This window comes from Protopterus annectens, chromosome 4.part1, assembly GCF_019279795.1.
Source record: "Protopterus annectens isolate FY-2018-M chromosome 4.part1, PAN1.0, whole genome shotgun sequence".
In the NCBI taxonomy this organism is placed as follows: domain Eukaryota; kingdom Metazoa; phylum Chordata; order Ceratodontiformes; family Protopteridae; genus Protopterus; species Protopterus annectens.
This window is the reverse complement of record NC_056734.1, coordinates 103,282,167-103,304,161: the sequence shown is the minus strand read 5'-3', so window position 1 is coordinate 103,304,161 and position 21,995 is coordinate 103,282,167. Positions and strand designations below refer to the sequence as shown.

Genomic DNA, 21,995 nt, shown 5'->3' with positions numbered 1-21,995 from the left:
TGTTCACGATTGGCCCCCGGGTCTCCTTTATGCTTTTCCCCCTGTTCCACTAATTCCCAAATTCCTGCAGAAAGCCAAACGTCTGGAAAGGACCATTATTCTGATAGCCCCATTCTGGTCTCGACAAATCTGGTTCCCCTTCCTTCAAACTCATCAGGTGGAGGAACCGTGGATTCTGGACCCAGTGCCAGATCTGTTGATGCACTCGTCGGGAGTTCCTCACACATCTCTCAAGTCCCTCAAATTAACAGCTTGGCTGCTCCGCTTCCCATCTTAGCCAGGTCAGATTTATTGTCCCCTGCAGTACAACACATAGTTGTATCTTTCCACAAGCCGTCCACAAGGAAGCTATACAACATCAAATGGAAACGCTTTGCGTACTGGGCCTCGCAGCAGGGTATAGATCCATCAGGGGCTCCAGTACACAAGATATTAGAGTTTCTTTCAATGCTTTTTCATGGAGGAGCATCGACTTCCACGATAAGGGTACAACTTGCGGCTATATCTAATTTTCATGTTGGCCAGGGAGATAGTTCCCTCATGTCTCACAGACTTTGCAAAGCCTTTATGAAAGGTACCTTTCACCTCCGTCCCCCCTTTCGTAGTCCAGTGGCCCTTATCACAGCTCATGTTGCCCCCATTCGAACCAGCCGCCACAACCCTTCTAAAATTTTTATCGTGGAAGACACTTTTTCTGGTTGACATCACTTCCGCCCGGAGAGTTTCAGAATTGCAAGCATTATCTGTTCGGCCCCCATATATGATATTTCATCCAGATAGGGTAACATTGCGCACCAATCCAACCTTCCTTCCAAAGATTTGTTCAGTCCAAAATATTAGTCAATGGATTGAACTACCCACCATCTTCAAAAATCAATCCAGTAAGTTGGAATACATGCTGCACAAATTAGACGTCCACAGGCAGCTGAGATTTTAGACAGGACGAAGGAATGCAGAAAGTCAGACCAACTGTTTGTATCATATGCTGACCAAAGGAAGGGAAAGGCGGTAACAAAAGATCTGAAGTAGTTACTTCATTTGCTCTGCAACCTGTGGGTATCGGATCCGATCTTGGATCCGAGCCGGCAGCTTTCCAAGCTACAAGATCCGAGCTCCTAGCTCCTCCCACTACCCATAATCCCCTGCTATGTGCTACATTACCTCAGATCTTTTTTTTTTGCCACGGCTGAAGCAGCTACGTTTGAAGAGCTCCTTGGCTTTTGGTGAGATTGACCCTTTTTTTTTTTGTGAACAACAAAAAAAAAAAAAAAAAAAATCTTTTCTAGTTGTGAGAGTGTGTAGTTCCTGGGGTTAGTTAGCTTAGTGTAGTTTAGTTAGATACCTTTATTTTCCCCTTCTAACTAGTTTCTTGTAGTTCCCGCTTTTTACCCTCCCCCCACTTATTGTTTGGGTGTGTTCTTGGTGTGAGTGGTGTTACGGCTTAAGGGCCTAAGGCGGTTTTCTCAAAATGTACTGAGTGTGGCCATAAGCTTTCACCGGCAGATGGCCACACTCAGTGCGTTTTATGCTTGGGGGAGGCCCATTTGTCATCGGCCTGCACAATCTGTGCAGCCTTTAATCCCCAAGCTCTCAGGGACAGGAAGAACAAGCTGATCCTGGCGGGCTTGTTGCCTCAGGAATCGGTTTCTTCTTCCTCCCCCTCTCAGGCACAGGCTGTCTCGGCAGCCCTCGCGCTTTCTGTGCCCCCTACTCAACAACCCTCTTTGGTTGTGAGTTCAGGGGACTCAGGTGCCTCCATTACGGTGGAGAAAAGACATAAAGACAAGGGACATAAGTCCCACAAAAGGCGGGCTGAGACTCGACCCTCAGCCCTGCCATCTAAACTGGCTAGGTCTCCCTCGAGGGTCTCCGGATCCTCCCTCTCTCGGCTCCGTTCGCCTAGTTTTTCGCCAGAGCCGGAGGAGGAGTATCGGTTTCCCTCAAGGTCGTCTTGGCGGCCCTCCAGGCCCGCCTCAACGACTTCTTCAAGATCAACTAGAAGCCTCACTGAAGCGGATATGGATTGGATGATGCGCTGATTCATCCAGACCCAGATGCAGATGGGGGTGCTCTTGCCCCCCCCCCCCTGGGGGGGAGTGCGGCCCCATGTTTGCTCCGATTACTCCTTCTCCGACCCGTTTTCGGGCCTCGGAGTCATTGGATCCGGGCCCTTTCGGAACCGGGGATTCGTCGGCGCCGATAGCTCCGGTCGCTTCGATGCCTACTGTGCCTTCGAGTTTGTTGGATCCGGGGCAGCTGGTGTGTCTTCGGCTCCGGTTCGGAGCACACCTCTCTCTCGGCTCTGGCTGCATCGGCTCCGACCCCGATCCCTACCTCGGAGCCGAGGAGGTTGCTCTTGGAGCCTGGCAAGAGTAGCTCTCCTTCGGCTTTTGAGGTTGTGGAGAAGGTACTGTCGAGGACCTCCAGGTCCTCGGTTCGGGCGTTGGATCCTCCCGTACCCCTGCTGCATGTGGGTCTATCCTCCATCATCTGACCATCGGGACAGCCTGCTCAAGCCCTCCAGTTGGTTCCCTTGGAGGAACAGGACCCCGTTGACGAGCCCTCTTCGGACAGTCCCACCGAGGAGGTCCCTCGTAAACGTCGGTGCAAGAGGAGGCACCTGGACTCCCCCGAGTCTGTTACAACCGACACGGATTTAGATGAAGGGGAAGGTTCCCCAAGGTCACCCCCCGAGGATGTCTCCTTCGGAGACATCATGGAAATGTTGCGTATTAGAGGGGGGTGGTCTGCCCAAAAACCTTCCGCGGATGAATCCGTGTTCCTGGATGCGTTTGAGGCAGGCCCTTCTACCTCCTGGGTATCCCCTCCGGCTGACCCCCTGGTAGACCTAATTACTACCAGGGAGTGGAAGGAGCCCGACACCGTGGAGCCTATCCCGAAGCGACCCGACAAGATCCTTAGCCCCCCAGTGGATAGACAGTCTTGGGCCAAGGGAACCCCCGTGGATGCCATGTTGGTGGCGGCTGCCACCAAGAGAGAACTCGCGCAGGAGAGTTCTTCAGTTCACCCGCCAGATAAGGAATCTTGGGCGCTGGACCGCATTGGGAAGTGGATGTTTAGTTCAGTGACCTTTTTTATAAGGGCGCTGAACTATATGGCACATGCCATTAGGCTCCAACGAGACTTAATTAAGGAATATGCTGCAGTCCATGTCGGTCGAGGACAAGAAAGTTTTCTCGACTCGTATGGCCACTCTGAAATCCATCTCTAACACGTCCATGCGTCTACTCTCCCATGCCACGAAGGGAGCTGCTAGGGCCAGCGGAGCCGGGGTCGTCTTGCGACGTCACTCTTGGCTCTGTCTTTGCGATTTAGCGGATCCCTTCAAGGCGTCCTTCGCGAATGCACCCATTGAGGGATCTTCGCTCTTCGGCAAGACCGTTCGCGAGATGCTAGTCCAAAGCGAGAAGGATGGGAAGACACTGTCTGCCATCAGAGTCTGCTTCTCTAATCCCCAACGATCCTTTTCTAGGAATCAGAGGGGACAAAAGAAGCTGTGGTTCCGTAAGTCCCAGCAATCCCATCCAGCTTCGGACCCCTCGTCCTCTAGAGGCAGAGGAGGACAAGGTGGACGCCGGCCCAGAGGCAGAGGGGGACCGCGTAACTTCGGGTCCAGGGAACCCTTCCCGGATAGACCCACGCAGCAGCCCTGAGGGCTTACCCGGCTGTCCCTCTCTGGAGGCAGTCGGGGGGGCAGTTGTCGGAGCACCTGTCAAACTGGGAGTCCATTATGACAGATCGATGGGTGCTCCGCATCATATCCAGAGGTTATACCGTCCTCTTCATAAACCACCCTCCCTCGACCAGACTCCTCCACGATGTTCCACCCGATCGAAGGGAGGCAGCGGCTTCAGACGCCCTGAAGTTGCTAGAAAAAAGAGCCATCCAGCCCGTCTCCCCAGACCAGTCCGGATTGGGTTATTACTCCAGGTTCTTTTTAGCTCCAAAAAAGACGGGGGACGTAAGACCCATTCTAGACCTCTCCGCTTTGAACCTGTTCATTCCCAAAGAAAAATTTTGGATGGTCACCCTCCAATCGATTCTCCCCCTTCTGCGGCTGAACGACTGGATGTGGTCTATAGACCTCAAGGATGCGTACGACCACATTTTGATGGACAGACAATCCAGAAGGTTTCTCCGCTTCCGGCTGGGAGCCAGTCATTACCAGTTCAGGGTTCTCCCGTTCGGCCTCACCTCAGCCTCCAGGGTGTTCACCAAGGTCATGGCAGTGGTTGCAGCCCACCTGAGACTTCGGGGCATTCAGGTCTTTCCGTACCTAGACGACTGGCTCCTTACCGCCACCAACAGGCATCAGCTCTGCGTGGCAAGAGATTATGCTCTGACCCTTGCCCAGAGCTTAGGCATCTCTGTGAACCTTCAGAAATCCTCTCTTTGCCCTGTACAGGTCCTGGAGTTCATAGGGGCCAAGTTAGATACCCACATCTCTCGAGCTATGCTAACTGCGGACAGGCTGAACAGCTTGTCGTTTCAGGTGCTAACCCTTCTTCAAAGTCCGGCTCCGGCGGCGGAATTAGTTCTGAGGGCACTAGGATCTATGGCAGCAGCGATCAGTCTCTCCCTTCACGCGCATCTGCGGATGAGGGTTCTGCAGTGGACCCTTCAAGTTCAATGGTCTCTACTACTCCATCCGTTGAATACCCCGATTCCTCTGAGCAGAGTTTGCAGGGACTCCCTTCTTTGGTGTCTCCATGCCCCAGAGCTGAGGGAAGGGAGGCCCTTTGTTGTCCCTCCCCTCCAAGCCACGCTGACCACGGATGCTTCTCACCTGGGGTGGGGGGGGCATTGTTCGGGCAGAACCGTCCAAGGCACGTGGACTCCCCTAGAGACCACTTTGCATATCAATGTCCTAGAGATGAGGGCGGTGCTTCTAGCGTTGCAAGCTCTCCACAACCTTCTACCTCTGGGGACTATTGCAATCCAGACGGACAACATGTCAGTAGTCTTGTACATAAACAAGCAAGGAGGAACCAGGTCCTACCCCCTTTGCCGGGAGGCTGAGAGTGTGGGAATTGGCGATATCCACCAACCGTTTTCTGGTAGCAACGCACATTCCGGGTCAGTCCAACATATTGGCGGACAAACTGAGCAGAGTGATTCTCACTCCATACGAGTGGTCTCTCAATCCATCAGTTGCGAAGCAGATCTTCTGCAAATGGGGTTGGCCTCGCTGCGATCTTTTTCTTCTCCCTTAAACACAAAATGCAGCGAGTACTTCGCAATACTCCCCCCCCCCCGAAGGGGAGAATTGAAGGGGAGAATTCCAGAGATGCTCTAGTCCATGCTTGGCTGCCTGGTCTACTTTATGCTTATCCCCCCCTTCCGCTCATGACGAAATTCATACAGAAAGCTCGTCGGTTGGGGAGCAGAGTTATCCTCATAGCCCCATTCTGGCCTCGCCAGATCTGGTTCCCTTACTTGTGGTCTCGCAGTGTATCTCCGCCATGGATACTGGATCCCATTTCAGACCTGATTTCACATCCGGCGGGATACCAACCCCCAAACCTGGTGAACCTCAAGCTTGCGGCTTGGTTGCTCCAGTTCCACTGATGGCTAGGACTCCCGCTATCTCATCTCCTGTTAAGGCCATTCTAGTCGCAGCACATAAGCCGGCTACTAGGAAAATTTACTACAGCAAATGGAAACGTTTCTTTGTCTGGGCTAAAGATGGAGGCCTGGATCCATTTACAGTTCCTATTCCTACTATTCAAGACTTCCTGTCGCTGATCTTTAGACAAGGAGCAAGTGCTTTTACAGTTAAAGTGTAATTGGCAGCTATCTCCCATTTCCATGTGGGAGGTGGACTAGGATCTTTGGCTTCTACAAGATTATGTAAAACCTTCTTGCGGGGCGTTTTCCTCTTGAAGCCTCCGGTGAAAGTGGTGGTGCCCCCATGGGATTTGACCTTGGTCTTACAAGCTTTGACAGGCCCACCCTTTGAACCCGCGGCTTCGATTCCATTAAAATTCTTGTCTTGGAAAACAGCCTTTTTGGTGGCCATTACTTCAGCCAAAAGGGTTTCAGAACTTCAAGCTTTATGTATGAAGCATCCTTATCTCATTTTTCACAAGGATAGAGTGTTCCTCAGGACTAATCCGTCGTTCTTACCTAAGGTGGCTTCGGAGTCCAATATCAATCAATCAATAAACTTACCCGTGTTCTTCCCAAATTTTCAGAATAGAGGAGAATATAAATTGCATAAATTGGATGTGCACAGACAACTGCGTTTTTACCTGCACAGGACTAAAGATTTTCGCAAGTCGGACCAGTTGTTCGTGTCATTTGCTAAATCGGCCATGGGTAGGGCCATCTCCAAAGTGACTGTAGCAAATTGCATTTGTCAATGCATAGTTCACGGGTACTTATCTGCAGGCAAACCGGTTCCTATCGGAATTCACGCTCATTCTACGAGGGCTGTGGCCACCTCAGCAGCCTTCTGGTCCAGGATCCCCTTCGATGACATATGCTCAGCAGCTACCTGGTCCTCTTCTCATACGTTTATTTCTCATTATAAGTTGGCTATGGTATCGAGAGGTAGGGCTTACTTTGGCTCCGCGGTGCTTCGGAATATCCTTCCATAAGGCCGCCCAGGGTTTTCCCTAGGTAGCTGGGGACTCTGTCCCACAGGTTGCAGAGCAAATGAAGTAACTACTTCAGATAAAGAAGTTATGTACTCACCATAACGTTCCATCTGAGTAGGTACTTCATTTGTCTGCAACCGACCCCCCCTGCCATCCCCCGAACCTTTTCGGGACTCCTGATCACCAAAGAAATCTTTGTTCTGCTGTTAGGACAGTGATGTGGAAATCTTTGTTCTGCTGTTAGGACAGTGATGTGGTGTTGCTTCCTCTATCGAGGGTAGGAGTTGTGTAAGAGGCAAAAAAACTCGATCTGAGGTAATGTAGCACATAGCAGGGGATTATGGGTAGGGGGAGGAGCTAGGAGCTCGGATCTTGTAGCTTGGAAAGCTGCCGGCTCGGATCCGAGATCGGATCCGATACCCACAGGTTGCAGACAAATGAAGTACCTACTCAGATGGAACGTTATGGTGAGTACATGACTTCTTTTTACTTTATCCAAATGGCTCTCGGACTGTATAAATTTCGTATATTCAGAATCAAAGCAACAACTCCCCTTTAAACCCAAGGCTCATTCTACGAGGGCGATTGCTACTTCCTTAGCCCATGCCGCCCGCTTGCCATTAGAAACAGTTTGTGCGGCGGCAACTTGGGCGAAACCACATACTTTCATCGCTTACTGCAAATTAGACAAAAACTCCAGAGACAGGGCGACGTTTGGTTCCACTGTTCTCAGGAATGTTCTCCCGTGAGCCACCCAGGATAAAGGAGCTAGGGACGCTACCCGTGTGTAAGAACAAACGGCGAGATCGAACAATTTCACATAAAGAAGTTATGTTCTTACCATAACGTTCCATGTGAATTGTTCATCTTGCCTTTGTTCTTACATTCCCCCCCTCCATCCCCCATCCTGCGTTCTCGAAGAACGGGTAAGACTGCATTCGGGTTCAGTCTTCTCTAGATATTGTTATTATTGAGCTTCCTAGTGTACATCAGGGATGGCATCTTTTATCTTCTATTGATGACAAAGTTTCAGACAGTGTGGTTGCGTTTTTTCTACGCGTTTAAGGCGCAATAACTACTGGGATTCTTCTGGTGTTAGCAAACTAGATCTGAGGGTTAGCACAGGATGATCATGGGATAGAACTGTGCCTCGAGCTTTCTCGAAGATGCTGAACTGGTGATGTGGCCGACTCGGAGCCAAGGATCGGCTCCGAACCCGTGTGTAAGAACAAAGGCGAGATGAACAATTCACATGGAACGTTATGGTAAGAACATAACTTCTTTTTCATTCTTGCTGGATGAGTTCAGAACCGATCCTCGGCTCTGACTCGGCCACTTACTATTAGCTCGAGAACTCTTTACTGGCTCGAGGCTACCCCTTATCCCAGAATGCCCAGCGTCAGCTACCTAGGTCTCGTTTGCCACTTCAGCTGCGAGGTTGCGTCAATACTGGCTGAGGCTTAGTATAACTTTTTTCTGTGTTTAAAATTCTATAATTTACTTGAAAGTAGTATTTTCTTCACTGTTTTATAGTAGTTGTAAATTTATTTAGTCCTAAACCCCTTATTTTGTCCTTTGCTGTGTTTTTTTGTGCTGTGTTGGCCGTCACCCCTTAGTCGCTAGGTCTTCTGTTTGTTTTCCTGAACTCGTTTAAGTTAGAAAGTCCCCCCCCCCCCCACTGTTAAGGACAGCCATTTAAGTTAGAGGCTCTCCTTTTAAGGTTTTTATCAATATAGTTTTTATTATTGTAGTGTGTCTGTTTGTGAGGTACTTCCTTCTTTTTTTCGTAGTATGTCCAAGGAAGTTAAAACCTCAGGGTTCAAAAAGTGTGACTCATGCTGTCAGAAGATGTCACTGACAGATGGGCACACTAGTTGTCTACTGCTTGGGGACTCTGCACCTGCAGGACTCTTGTACTATTTGCCATGCCTTTAGTCCAAGGGTCCTGCAGGAGCGGAAAAACAATCTTATCCTCTGTGGATTATTAAAACAGGATTCTCTGGCTAAAGCATCTCAGCCAGTGAAACCTTTGAAACCAGTCAAGCCATCGGCTCCATGTTCAGAACCGACCGGTGAGCTTGACAAACCAAGTGTGTCGGTGCCCTCTGGTACCGACAAGACTACTCCTGCATCGGCTCCAACTGTTACTTTGGAGCCGTCTTGGAGCCACAAACGAGCTAGGTCTCCTTCATTGGAATCGATTCGCTCAGTGCCACAATCACCTTTACTTCAAAGCAAGACCAGTTATCGCTAATCTTCCCACTCCTCTCGATCCTCAAGGTTATCTGATCAGGATGTGGAGAGAGTGGTCAGTAGGTTGCTGAAGTCACAGGCCCTTGCTAAAATGCTTTTGAGCCCGCATCAACAGGCTTTGGCTCCGTCCACTTCGATTTCAATTCCTCCTCCGACTATGCTTAGTTCAGAGCCGGAGTCCATGGACGCTCCGATAGTGGTTCCTTCGGCTCCGATGACATCCTCTTCAGCTCCGACGTTGGCTCCGATTACCTCGGTTCTTACTCCCATCGAGGTATCTGGGCGCCGAAGCTCTCTCTCTGTAATGTATCCAGAATTTATACTGTTAAGATAAAGGCAGGTAGACAATAAATGTTGATGGTGTAACACAGAAGAAAGAGGTAACTGAGAAGATGTTTGTGTGTGCAATAAGTTAAAATATTTAAAAAATTGCGACAGAATACTCTGTCAGAAATATCAGGGAAGCAAATGACTGTAACTAAGAAATACTTCTTTTGAGCTGAATTATAGGATCTGAATTAACTAGACTTAGTCAGGCCTTATTATGTTTAATTCTACTGGTTGCAGGAAATAAAAACAATCACTAGGGAATGGAAATCAAAATCTAAACCAAATGCATTTGAAGTATTGAATATAGTACAAGAGATAAAAGAAATGGAAGTGGGATCTTCAGAAAAGGGAAGGAGCAAATTACATAGAAATAAATGGAATTTGTGGGAAAAATACATGCAGAATACTGTTCAGGAGGCGTGAGGTTTAAAAGAAGGCAGGAAGTGATCAATTTATATAATCTTGGACTGAATGACAGTTGTTATAAAGAAGGAAAACAAAATTGTAATGTATAATGTGTGTAAGTGAAAAAGTTAATATGATTTGTTTACTTTTTTATTAACATATACGTTCCTATGCTTTAAGTAGTAATTTTATAAAGGTGTTAAAAAAAGAAAAAGCACACTGACTACCCTTCAGAGAATAAACTAAACTGTGCCCCTTTATATTTAATGTTGAAGTGCCAAGGCTATTGTAGAAGCAACTACTTGCAAAAGCATTCAAGTTTGAGACTCCACTGTGCCCTGTTAAGGGGAATCTCAAGAATATGAGTGTTGAGATACAGGCATGCCTAACAGTAAAGCAACCAGCAACATGTAAAGAACCAGTGGTGCCATGGTGGTAATTTCCAAAATGAACATCCGCCCCCAAGGGAGGAATTCTCATCAAAACCAGGAGTGTCCTTGGTTCCTTTCCCTGGGGAAGAGGGGCAGCAACATGCTTCCTCAGATCTTGCCTGAATATTCACTTTAAAGACAGAGGACATTTGTCCTTACATCTGTCTGCATGGCTGGCTGTCACACAAGCCAAAAAGGGTATGGACAATTTTATACAGATGCTAGGTAATCCATTTTCACATCCCATCTGGGCTTCACCCCCTTCCGTTTCCCAGTGTTTCACCCAGTTAGAAGAGTGTGGTCAAATGAAAACTGTTAAATATTTTGTAATTTAAAAAAAAATGGCCATCAAGGTGATCCCACCAAACTAGAGAGGGCCCAAATATCACTCCAGCTTCTTTTTAGTCCATTTAGAGAGCAAGGTCTTCAGGCTTATTCTTGATCTCCGTTGGCACCAAAGACACATTGTGGAAGATCGTGGTGCATTCAGTTCTTCTTACTTGTCTGAGGCAAATTAAATGTGCTGTTTATACCTCCAAGAAATCTATACATCAGGGTTGTAAAAGAGAGAAGTCTTTTTTTTAGGCAGAAGCTAGTCATTTTCAATTTCAGGCTGTGTCTTTTTACCTCAGCCTCCTAAATACATCTGTGGTTGCATTGAACCAGTGGCTGCAGGGAGCAAAGGCATTTTCTTACCTGGATGACTAGCTTCTAGCTGAGTCATGATGAACACTGTGAAGTCTTGGATACAGCCATCCTAGACCCTAAACTTCATTGGTTGAATACGAGCGTAACTCCTGTGCAAGGCTAGCTTACATTTGAAGTGAATTCCTCCAGTTCAAGACTCAGTTTCCCACATTCTCCATCTCAACACTGAAATAACAGCTTTGTGCCTTGAAGCTGTAGAGCTAATGGTGGTTTCCATTTTCCTCATATTTTGTGCCACGTCAGTTCACAGTGCTGCAGTGGTTTCAGTGGTTTAGTTGCCTAGAATGACTGATTGTGTAAACACATCTAAGTTATGAGCTCCACTCCTCCAGTCTTACTGTGGGCAACCTCTTCCATCACCCTCTTTCCATAATGACCATTATCATGGACACTGCAGCACTATGGTTGGGGGGTATACTGTTAGGGGTGGACTTCCAAGGTGCCTTCTCATAATCTGAGGCAGGTTTGCACATCAGATTCTGCAAGATGGCGACAGTTCTCACTCTGCAGGCACTCCAATAATGCCACTATCAAGAAGGAGAGGTAAGCTCATTTTCAACACATTAATGATTGACTCCTGTATGAAAGATCATTGCTGTGTGACTGCTGACGTTTCCACCAAAAGATCAAGGTTGTAGTGTCCCTTGAGTTGTCCTTTCCTCAAAATGATGCAACCTTAGAGTTGGTGTACATAAATACTGAGAGTATTGGGGGTTTCTCCTAGTGACAGAAGAGTTTCTGTGAAATAGACAAGCTGACAGACCCCTTGTGTGATATCAGCAGACAATGGTTGAGCCTAGCTGCCAGGGAATTGTCTTCTTCAAAGCACTGGTAGCTATTAGTGTTTTGGGAAAGCCAACACTGGTATATATCAGAAAATAATTGTAAAAGACAGCTCAGTCTGACACCCTTATGGTTTCTTGACTGCTCCATAAGACATTGACTCATTAGTGATTGACATTCATAACTGTGATCACAGGAGAACAAAACTACTAAAGGAGAGCACCATTCACACTCAAAAGCATGCCCCCTCAACTTTGGTGTGACCTTATTGCATCCCCAGTAAATGCCAAATTCAGCAACTTGTATTCCCTGATCATCGCCTTGCCAGAAGTCCTCCTCATAACTAAGTTTTGGCTTTCGTAAGTATGGTTTCATCTGCTGTGATCTCAGCTTTTGGAGGAACCTCTTCAACTGAAGCCCTTCATGACCCTACTGACTCATCGTCTGGCAATCCTCACCTTTGTCTTTTTTCTGTCAAGCTTGACCACATGGTTGCTTCCATTCCATTAATGGATAGGAAGGCCACACATGCTCTTTTATGGACTTCCAGATCTTTTACTCTGTCCATAAATCAAACAGTAGAAAATTATATAAAAACAAGTGGGCACATTTTTCTCTTTGGTTCTTGTTAAAGGAACTTGATCTCCCTCCCACAGCTGTACCAGCAATTCTATATTGCTTTTCCTAGGTCTTTGATATAGGACATAGCTACTCTTCCATCAAAGTCCATTTTTTGTCGATTTCAGATTATCACCAAAGGTTTCAGAATTGGTTTCTGGCTTTGCTGAAAGTATGCATATCATGTCTGAGGGGTACATTCCTTATCAGATCACCATTTGAAGATATGGTACCCTGTCTGGATTTGAATTTTATTATATGAAGTTACGTTTATCTCCTTCAAATCAGCCATTAAGGTAGAAATAAACTATTTTTCATGGAAAACTTGTTTGTGGCTGATCCTCCTTCAAGAAAGTCATGAAGTCCAGGCCTTCCCAAACCTTTAGATGGTAGTCTTAAGTACAAAAACCTTACTTTCATGCTAGAAGTAGTCACCGAGTCAAATTTGGACCAATCAGTTCTCCTACTAGTATTCTTTCCAGATTGCTGCAATTAGAGGAGTACATTTTGTACCGTATGGATTTGCCCACATAGGATAAATTCATTCAAAAAATATTTTCAGCTGTTTACTTCCTCATCTTCTAGCAGTTTGGGTTCTAAAGTCAGATTGCCCAGACAGCTTTCAAAGTGCATTAATTGTTGCTGTGTTAAGTGCAATAAGACCTTGTTTGTTATACCAACAGCGCATTGCAGTAGAGCAGTGACTGTGTCTCAGGTATTCTTGAAAAACGTGTCTTTGTCATCCTTCCATGCCCCTGTCATATGAGCTACACTTTCAGGATGCCACCCAAGAGGATAAGCTGGAGTCTCTGTCCTGATGGTTTTGAAGAGGATGGAGACCAGACCATGTCCGATATGAAATTTATGTACTTTCCATAATGACAGATGTAGATGGTTGTGGCCCGTCTTTTTCAGTATATGCACCCTCATACTCCGTTGTTGGCTGACAGGCCTAGCAAGGGGGCATACTTACAAGTTTTTTTTGTTCTGTTTTTTTCTTCAGATGCGTGATGTTTTTGAATGACACACTTTAGATCTGGAGAGTTACTGAAATTTGTGAGGCATTTTGGGTAAGGGGAAAGAGTCAGAGCCTGGGAAAATTCTTTTGCAGAACTGTCTAAGAGTTGCAGTCTAACTCCGAATGGTTTAGAAGAGTATGGACCAAAACCATGCAGATCTGTCATTATGGTAAGTATATAACTTTCATTCCTCAAACCACAGCACAGATTAGGATGGGTTAAGATTCAGTAATGAGAAGAATTTACTAGGTGGTAAGGAAAGAGAGAGAAAGAGGAAGGTGCATTATTTCTTCAAAAACTGATAAGTTAAATGAGATTTGTAAGCTAACTGCATTCCTCAACCAAAGGCACTTTTTTGTATTGGCTGGCTGCAAGTGTGATTTTGTAAAAGCTGAACTTGAAATTTAAGTGATTACAGTCAATGACTTTTGGCTTGGATAGTTATAACAAAGAAACATCATAGTTCACAGCAGAGCGGATTTATTACTTTTGTTTTATTTATTTAATGTTTTGTAACCAGGTAGGTGGACTTGTCCAAAGATCCTTTTCAGCCGCAACCCATTTTATGTGTTTATAAATTAAAAAAAAAAAAATACTTTGAATTGCTGATTTTTCAGAACTGGAGGAATTATATGAAAAGATCATTTAGATTCATTGCAGAGATCAAAATTAATGAACCTGGAAATCAGAAGCACAAGTGAAGCGTCCACAGTTGGAGAACAGCGAAATAGCAAAAGTAAAAGCAGATACTACTGATCTGTGGGTTGGCCGTTATCTGGTTATACAAAACAAGCAAGTAGCGTGAAAAAAGCAGTAAGGATGGTTTGAGGACAGTGCAGTGCTCGTGAATAGGTGTGACCATGGTGAAATATTTCCACTGCACAGTCAGACAACGATATCTTGACCTCAGTACTATTCATATTTGTGGGGATCCCTGAGTGTAAGACCATAGAATAGATGCATCTTTGACATAACAGAAACTGGTGTAAGTTGTGTGTATCAGTTGCCTTATGATGAAGAACTGAGTGGACTTAATCTTATTTTCAGGAACAACGTTTGAGTGAAGGCACTGCAATAGAATTAAATTAAGTAGTCATCAAGGAGGGTAGTATCTTTCAGAAAAAGAGATGGCCAAGAACAAGAAAAGGCAGTTTATTGAAGGCATGGCCAAGAAGAAGAAAAGGCAGTTTATTGAAGGCAGTGATTGGATTGCTCAGGAGAGCAATGTGATAAGTGTATTTATTTTATGAAGTTAATGACGGCCACACAGAGCAGCCTTTTGAATTAGATCATGGTTTCCAAAATGGATAAGAATTTAGACTGCATGGAGTACACTTCAGGAATTTCTCTGTGGACTGGAAAATTTAACCTTTCAATAATGCATTAGTAAAGTAAGAGCTTGAGCAGTCTGGATAGGCCATTTTGTGCTTACCTTATATAAAACTCTGTGGTTCTGTGACCCTGTAAATTGTGCTCTTTCTGTAATCTGACACTTATGCCCAGAACCATGGGTGATCAGTTTCTACTTTTTAACTATGTGAACAATGTTTTTGAACATATTTACTTTTCTGACTGCCTTGTGATTGTTTTACAGAATAATCAGTCTACAAGAAGCGGACAGAATTTGTGCACTGAAGGCATTCAGTCAGGCATTACCTAATTTCAGGAGTTATAGTTTGTTTCTTTTTTTCCTGCAGCTGAAGAGTGCAGTCCATTCTGTGCCACATCTCTTGATCAGTATTACAGCTGGAATATTGGAAAACGGAGGGCCGCTGAGGTAAGTCTTACCAAGGACATGATGTCTGTGCCTCACTGTAAAATAACATAAGAGAGAGAAGTCACTGTTGTGGAAGTTCTTTCCCATGTCATGAAAAAAATATCAATAAGTAACTGTCATAAGTTAGACACTTGTATAGTTCCTATTTTGTGTGTACAAATGTTTATATTTTCCCTTCTTATCTCTTTTCCTTGAGCTGGATCTCTGTGTTTAGTTTGAAATTTTGTGCTGTTGGATTTTTTAATATAATTTGAAGAATAAACTGGTTTGCTGTAAACAGGTTATTCAGATGAGTAGTTGGCAGTATGTGCAAGGTAGATAGACCACTGCTGACGTGAAGCATTGCTGTCAGAATGAAATTTACAGCTTGCTGTAGTATGACCGATGATTCATGTGCTGCCACTAGGACAGTGCATTTGGCATTTACCGGTGGCAGGAGAAGCTATAAAGCTGTTGTGTATACTCTTTGTTTTATACACAACAGCTATAAAGCTGTTATGTATACAACAAAGAGTATACTAGACAGTTACAGGCACCAGGATGACTCCTACAGGAATGTAGTAAGTAATATATTCTAGGACAAGGGCTGACTGTGCCCAAGGTGGTGGATGTAATTGCTGCTTAAGGCATGTAGTACACTTGATGGTATTGCATGTCATATGTAAAGGTCTTAACTACAGGAAGGCACCTTCTGAACACTTATGGGACATTTTGATCACAGTACAATAGAATTAATAGTTGCAGTATAGTGCAGAGTATAAATAGGAGTTCTAAGGTAACAAGCTAGATACATTTTCTAGAGAATATAAAAGGAGAGAATAGTATAGGCCTAAATGAGTTGGAGTAATTGGATTGGGAGAGTGAGAAATATTAGGCAAAGAACACACAGAGACAAATGTAGTAGAGTTGGAGAGGCAGGAAGAGGAGCAGAATAAAAATCAGTGACATAAAGATATCAAGGAGATTATCTAAGTAGTATGGAATTTATGGGAGAAAATATACATTGTTTGTCAGATATAAACAATTTAATATTGATTGCCATCACTGTTAGTACAACACTAGCAAAGAATTTACATGTGCGATAAAAGAATTGAGTCACTGTTACACTGTTATTCCAAAATTCCTTTTCTGCTAACAGTTGTAGAACATTCATAGCTGAAAGGGAACCTGGATATAATCATCTGACTGCAATTCTTGCATGAGGTGTGGGATTGAATGCTTTGGTCAGGTCAAGATAAGCTTCATGAACAGCATGACCACTGTTGACACCTTACATAATCCTCTTGAAGAAATTAACAGGGTTTAATACACATGATTTCCATTTGATAAAACCAGTTTTTGGGGAGGTCAAGCCTAATGTTTGTCTTTTCAGCTTTTCCCGGATAGGGGTCGCCACAGCGTGACTCCGGTCCGCTAATGATTGGCAGTAGGTTTTTAATGAGATTCCTAATATCATAATTAATGAGATTGGTTATGAGATAAGACTCAGAAGACTGATTGGTCTGTAATCTCCAGAGTCTGTATTAGAGCCACCCTTCTGTATGGGTATAACCATAGCAGTGTACCAAGACATGGGAACATAGCTTGTGACTAGGCTTAGGCTAAACAGTTTAAGGAGAGGTTCAAAAAGAAGCCTGCTTGATGCTGTTTAATAGGCACCCAGATGTGTTGCCAGGCTCTCTAGATGAAGTTTTTTTTTTAAAACAATCAAAATAAATATCATAACAATTTTATACAAGCAATTAAAATAGAAATAGTTATAACATTCAATAAAATAACCAAAGTATTTTCAATTGATTAAACTATAATGTCATGCTATTGAGACTAAGATTTTTTTAACAGGTTTTGTAAAGTATCCCATATAACATAATAAGATGTTTTTCTAGTAGTTCTTGATTTTATTGTCATCAATTCCATATGACACACTTCAGTCATAACATTTTTAAATTCATTAAATGAAGGAAGGGTATCTGAAATCCAATTTCTGGTTATTATTTTTCTAGCCACTGCTAGAATAGACCATAATAAGGGAAGTTTAACTTTTTTAACACTTTTAGGAACAGGTGTGTTAAATAATATAAGTGATTTAGAAACAATGAAATTATCTGTGAAAAGGGCCTGCAAAAATCATTGATTAACTTCCAATATTCCTTCAATTTTATACAGTCATAAAACATATGTGCCCAATCAGCATTTATTTCTACATTACATTTTTTACATAAGTTGTCTTTATTATTTATTTTATTCATCATTAAAGGTGTATAGAAGGAGCTATGTAAAAATTTCCAAGTAAAAAGTCTCCAATTAATGGAAGAAGTAGTTTTATAAGCAGATTCCAATATATATTGTTTATCTTGTTGTTTTGGTGATTCACCATTAATGGAAATGAAATAATTCCAATAGGTATCTGAACTGTAATGAGTTTCTTCTCTGATAATTTTATGTATGTATGAGAGCTTACCTTTATCAGAAACTCTATGTTGTAAATTTAATATCAAGTAATCAATCAGTATTGGAACAGATTCTTTAACTGTTAAAGACATTAAATCAATTTTATTAATAAGATGTTGTCTAAAAGTCTGAATTTCTAACCAACATGTTTCTCTCAAATCAAATTCTTGTTTTAAGAAGTCTAAATTTTTTACTTTATTATCAGACAGCAACTGATACCAATACTTTAGATCATTCTCTGTGACTAAAAGAGTTCTTTCAGAGGTGGTTGACAAAAGCATACCTTGTGTATACATTATAGGGAATAGAATAAAATTCCATTCCTTATATTTAGGATGCATGAATATAAAATTACGATAACTGATAATAATGTTTAATGGGTAACTAACTACATATTTTGGTGTAATGGATGAAGTACAAAATTCTTTTAGTAACCATAGCATGGGGTTATTTACAATTATATTTTTATGTATTAAAGAGATTTTCATGAAGTGAATGCTAATTACTTCCCAGTAATCTTTCCATCTTGCAACATATGACTGATCTATTAACAAAGTAATAACTTTTATAATAGAAGAGATAGTATATAAATTAAAGTCTGGAAATGAAATGCCCCTTGAGACCAGCTATTAGTATGTTTCTTTAATGCAATCCTAGGTCTATTAGGTGCCCATAAGAAATTTAACATTAGTGAATTTAATTTCTTAATAATTATTTTTGTAGGTGGGAGTATTATTGATTGTATTAAGTATAATATCTTAGGGAATACTATCATTTTAATAATTGTGAGTCTCTCTTCCATGGTAAAAACATATTGTTCCAGCTATTGAAAAGATTTTGTATATTAAGAAGACAGGTACTATAATTATTATGTATAATAGATTTGATATCTTTAGTTAATATTATACCCAAGTAAGTTATCTGACCTGAGTTGGGTATATATTTGTTAAAATCATTAATGAGGAAATTTTTTCGTGTGTATATTGGTAATATTTTAGTTTTTTCTTCATTGAATATTAAACCAGAGATATTTTTAAAATCCATCATTTTATCAAATAAGGACTGCATAGAAGAGTTAGATCCAGCTGATGTAATTAGAACATCATCTGCAAAAAGTTGAATTTTAGATATTGTATTTTCATCTATATCAAATCCTTCTATATCAGTACTGTTTCTGATCAAATTAGCCCAAGGCTCCATTATTAAAGTAAATAATAGTGGAGAGAGTGGGCACCCTTGTTTTGTACCTTTTAAAATGGGTATTTTTTTGTGAGACATATGTTCCTAACTTAATGTAAGCCAATGCTCCTTTATATAGATGTAGATTTACAAATGCATCTGATAAGTTTGTGCACTTCAGTAAGATAAACAAGTAGTCCCAACTTACTGAATCAAATGCTGAACTTATATCGAGACTAATAAGTGTTAAATCTTTCTTTTTCCTATTTGCAAAATCAATTAACGTAAAAGTTCTCCTTATATTATCAAAAGTATTTCTATTTACAATAAAGCCTGTCTGGTCTATATCTATAATGCCTGGGATGATTGTCTTTAATCTATCAGCAAAAATACTCATAAACATTTTATAGTCAACATTAAGTAATGAAATAGGTCTATATGAAGTGCATCTGGTTGGGTCTTTATTGGGTTTTAAAATTGGTGAAATAAATGTGTATTGCCAAGATGGGGGAGTTGTTAACTCATTTTGGGCCAAAATAAAAACCTTATGTATTAATGAGTAAGTACTTTTGGGAAGAATTTTATAGATCTCTGGTATAATACCATCATTACCTGGTGCTTTGTTTGATTTAAGCTTGTTTATTTGTGTAATAACCTCTGTATATGAAATATTTTTATCCATTAGTTTAGTCTGTTGTTTATTAAGTTTTTGTTCATGTTTGTAGTTATAAATTTCTTTATTTTATCTTTAGGCTCCATGTTAATGTTATTATGATTAATTTTGTGAAAGTGATTTCTAAATTCATCTAATATTTCTGGTAAACTAGAAACATTCTTCTTTTTCCTTGGAGAGAAAATTTCTTTGATATGATTTTGTTTATTCAACCTTTTTGTTTTATTTTTAAGTCTGTGTAAGTATTTGGGACTTATTGAGTAAGACAAAAACTTATATTTCTCTAATGTTATTTTAACTTTATGAGTTAAAATTTCTTTGTATTTCTCATTTAATTTATTTATTTCGTCAATGACTTTTTTGTCCATAATATTTTCTTTATTATTATTATGTTTGTATGAGTCTAATTTGCTTTGAATATCTAGTAATTCCTTGTCCCAAGATTTCCTTTTATTATTATACCATCTGATACTTTGTCCATATAAATATGATTTTAAAGCATCCCAAACATAAACAATGGAGACTTCAGGTGTATTATTTAAGTCTAAAAAATGTTGCACTTCTGAAAGTATATAATCTTTATAGTCTTTTAGTTGAGTTAAGTATGCTGGTATCCTTTTGATCTGAACATTGTAAGTACTTTTTATCATAAACTCAAAGACAATTGAATTATGATCTGATATAGGACACAAAATGATTTTAGAATTAATTAAGTCTGTAACCATCTGGTTAGAAATAAAGACTCTATCTATTTTTGAATAAGTTTTATATCTGTTAGAAAAAAAAAAGTGTATGGTAATGATTTTGAATCTATCTGATTATTAATATCATTCAAATGATATAAATTAACAAAATCCTTTAAATGTTTTGCATTAGATGTAATTTTCCTTTTTCCTATAGTAGTAGTATCTTTTTCATGTAGGATACAATTAAAGTCACCTGCTAAAATAATATCTCCTATAGAAAATGATATAATCTTATTGAGATGGTGTTTCACTGTATTAATGCCAAATCCTGGTATCCAATATACATTGATTAATGTATATGTCTTTCCATTAATCTGTATTGTAACCATACAAAACATTCCTTTATCATCTTTATAAGACTTAATAGTTTTAGGTATGGGCATACTTTTATTCCATAAAATAGCCACTCCTCTTTTTTTCTGTGTGTGTTCTGAACTAACCAAGACTGTATATTTATTAGTGGCTAATTTATCAATATCCTTTTTCAGGAGATGTGTTTCTTGAAGGAATACTAAGTTGGCCCTATGCAAATTAATGCATCTCATTAAACTTGCCCTTTTACATGGGTTATTCAGTCCATTAATGTTTAAAGAAATTCCTTTTAGAGAAATCACTTAGCTTTTATAAACATATAAAACATATAATCAGAATAACAATTAACAAAATAAATGATATTATACCTCCTCCTTTAGGTGTACCATTAATTATAGCTGTATTTATTGGAAATCTTATGGGATTTTGTATAAGCTTCACTTTTATTTGTAGTGACAATAAGTTTATAAAATGTGTTGTGGATGTCAGAACTATATACAAACAACAATAAACAGGTGAAAATAATATTAGGATTAAACATTGCACCCAGCCTGGAGTTAAGAACTCCAACTTTGAGTAGCACATACCACTCAAGTTATCCCCCTATCCTAAGCAGCAGTACCTCAGCTGCCACCATATCAATTCAATACTAACTAAAGTTAACCTCATTTAATTAGATTATCTAGTAAGACAAAGCTAAACAATTTATAAATCAGCTTCATATAAACAAATAAGAACATTTAGAAACAGCTCATATTACTATGTACATCTATTTTGTAAAATACACTCATAATCAAAATAGCATTCTAATAAACTTGATAATGGGAACTGAGAGGAGAGAGAGAGTGAAAGGAAGAGAGAGAGAGAAAGAGACAAAAAAAAGGAGCATATCTATATATTAGTTTATTAAAAGTTTGTAAAAAATAAGTTCTTATGTTCATTTGGATTCAATAACTTAGGCTATAATGGTTCAGACATTACATATATTAGGGTATTCCTACTTTCTGCCAAAGAAATGCAGTTAACAGTTTTAAAAACTTTAAATTACTTGCACCAAAGCTTTCTTCTCATACTTATTATTGCCAGTAAATAAAATATTTATATTCATACATATGTTTACAAGTCATACTGCACAGCAATGATAATTCCTAGTTATACATAAATCATTGTGATGAAAGCCATCTGTATTTTATATATCTGAACTGCAGCTTTAAAATGTCACGACAGTTTCTTCTAAAATATAGACATAATGATACCTGTGCTTGTCAGTTAGTTAAGGCAAATGATTTATAACATTATATATGTTTAAATCATAAGTATTTATATACATTAATATGCTGCAGTCATGTAAGCTTTCAAAAATATGTGTATATGTGTTTTACCTTCTATGCCTTCTAAAATATCTCACTTGCTTACTATGGCATACTGAATCATTTAAAATCATTATAACTTTCATATTTTATAAATTACATCTTAAATAAGTAAGTTGTTATAAAGAATAACTCACATTTAGATGTCATAAAGTTCGTTTTTCATCACAAAGTCGCATTTACAGCAGTTCTACTTCCTGGAACAGTGTTCTTCTTGAATCTGTGATGTGTCAGTATGAAATCAGGGGTCAAAGTTCAAAATGACTGCATTCAGCTTCTCTGCGTGTATTCTGAGTGTTGAAGCTTTTAAAACAACTCGA

The 21,995-nt window shown here is 40.9% G+C and overlaps 1 protein-coding gene across 3 annotated transcripts in view; it reads left to right on the top strand.

Moving 5' to 3' along the window:
• The window catches only part of YEATS2 (YEATS domain containing 2), a 1,703,429-nt gene that overhangs the window by 1,367,289 nt on the left and 314,145 nt on the right, over window positions 1–21,995 (top strand). For all 3 annotated transcript variants that reach the window (XM_044070010.1, XM_044070009.1, XM_044070008.1), the window contains one exon: window positions 14,865–14,944. In XM_044070010.1, coding sequence (XP_043925945.1) covers window positions 14,865–14,944 — 80 coding nt within the window. The remainder of the gene's footprint in view (window positions 1–14,864; window positions 14,945–21,995) is intronic.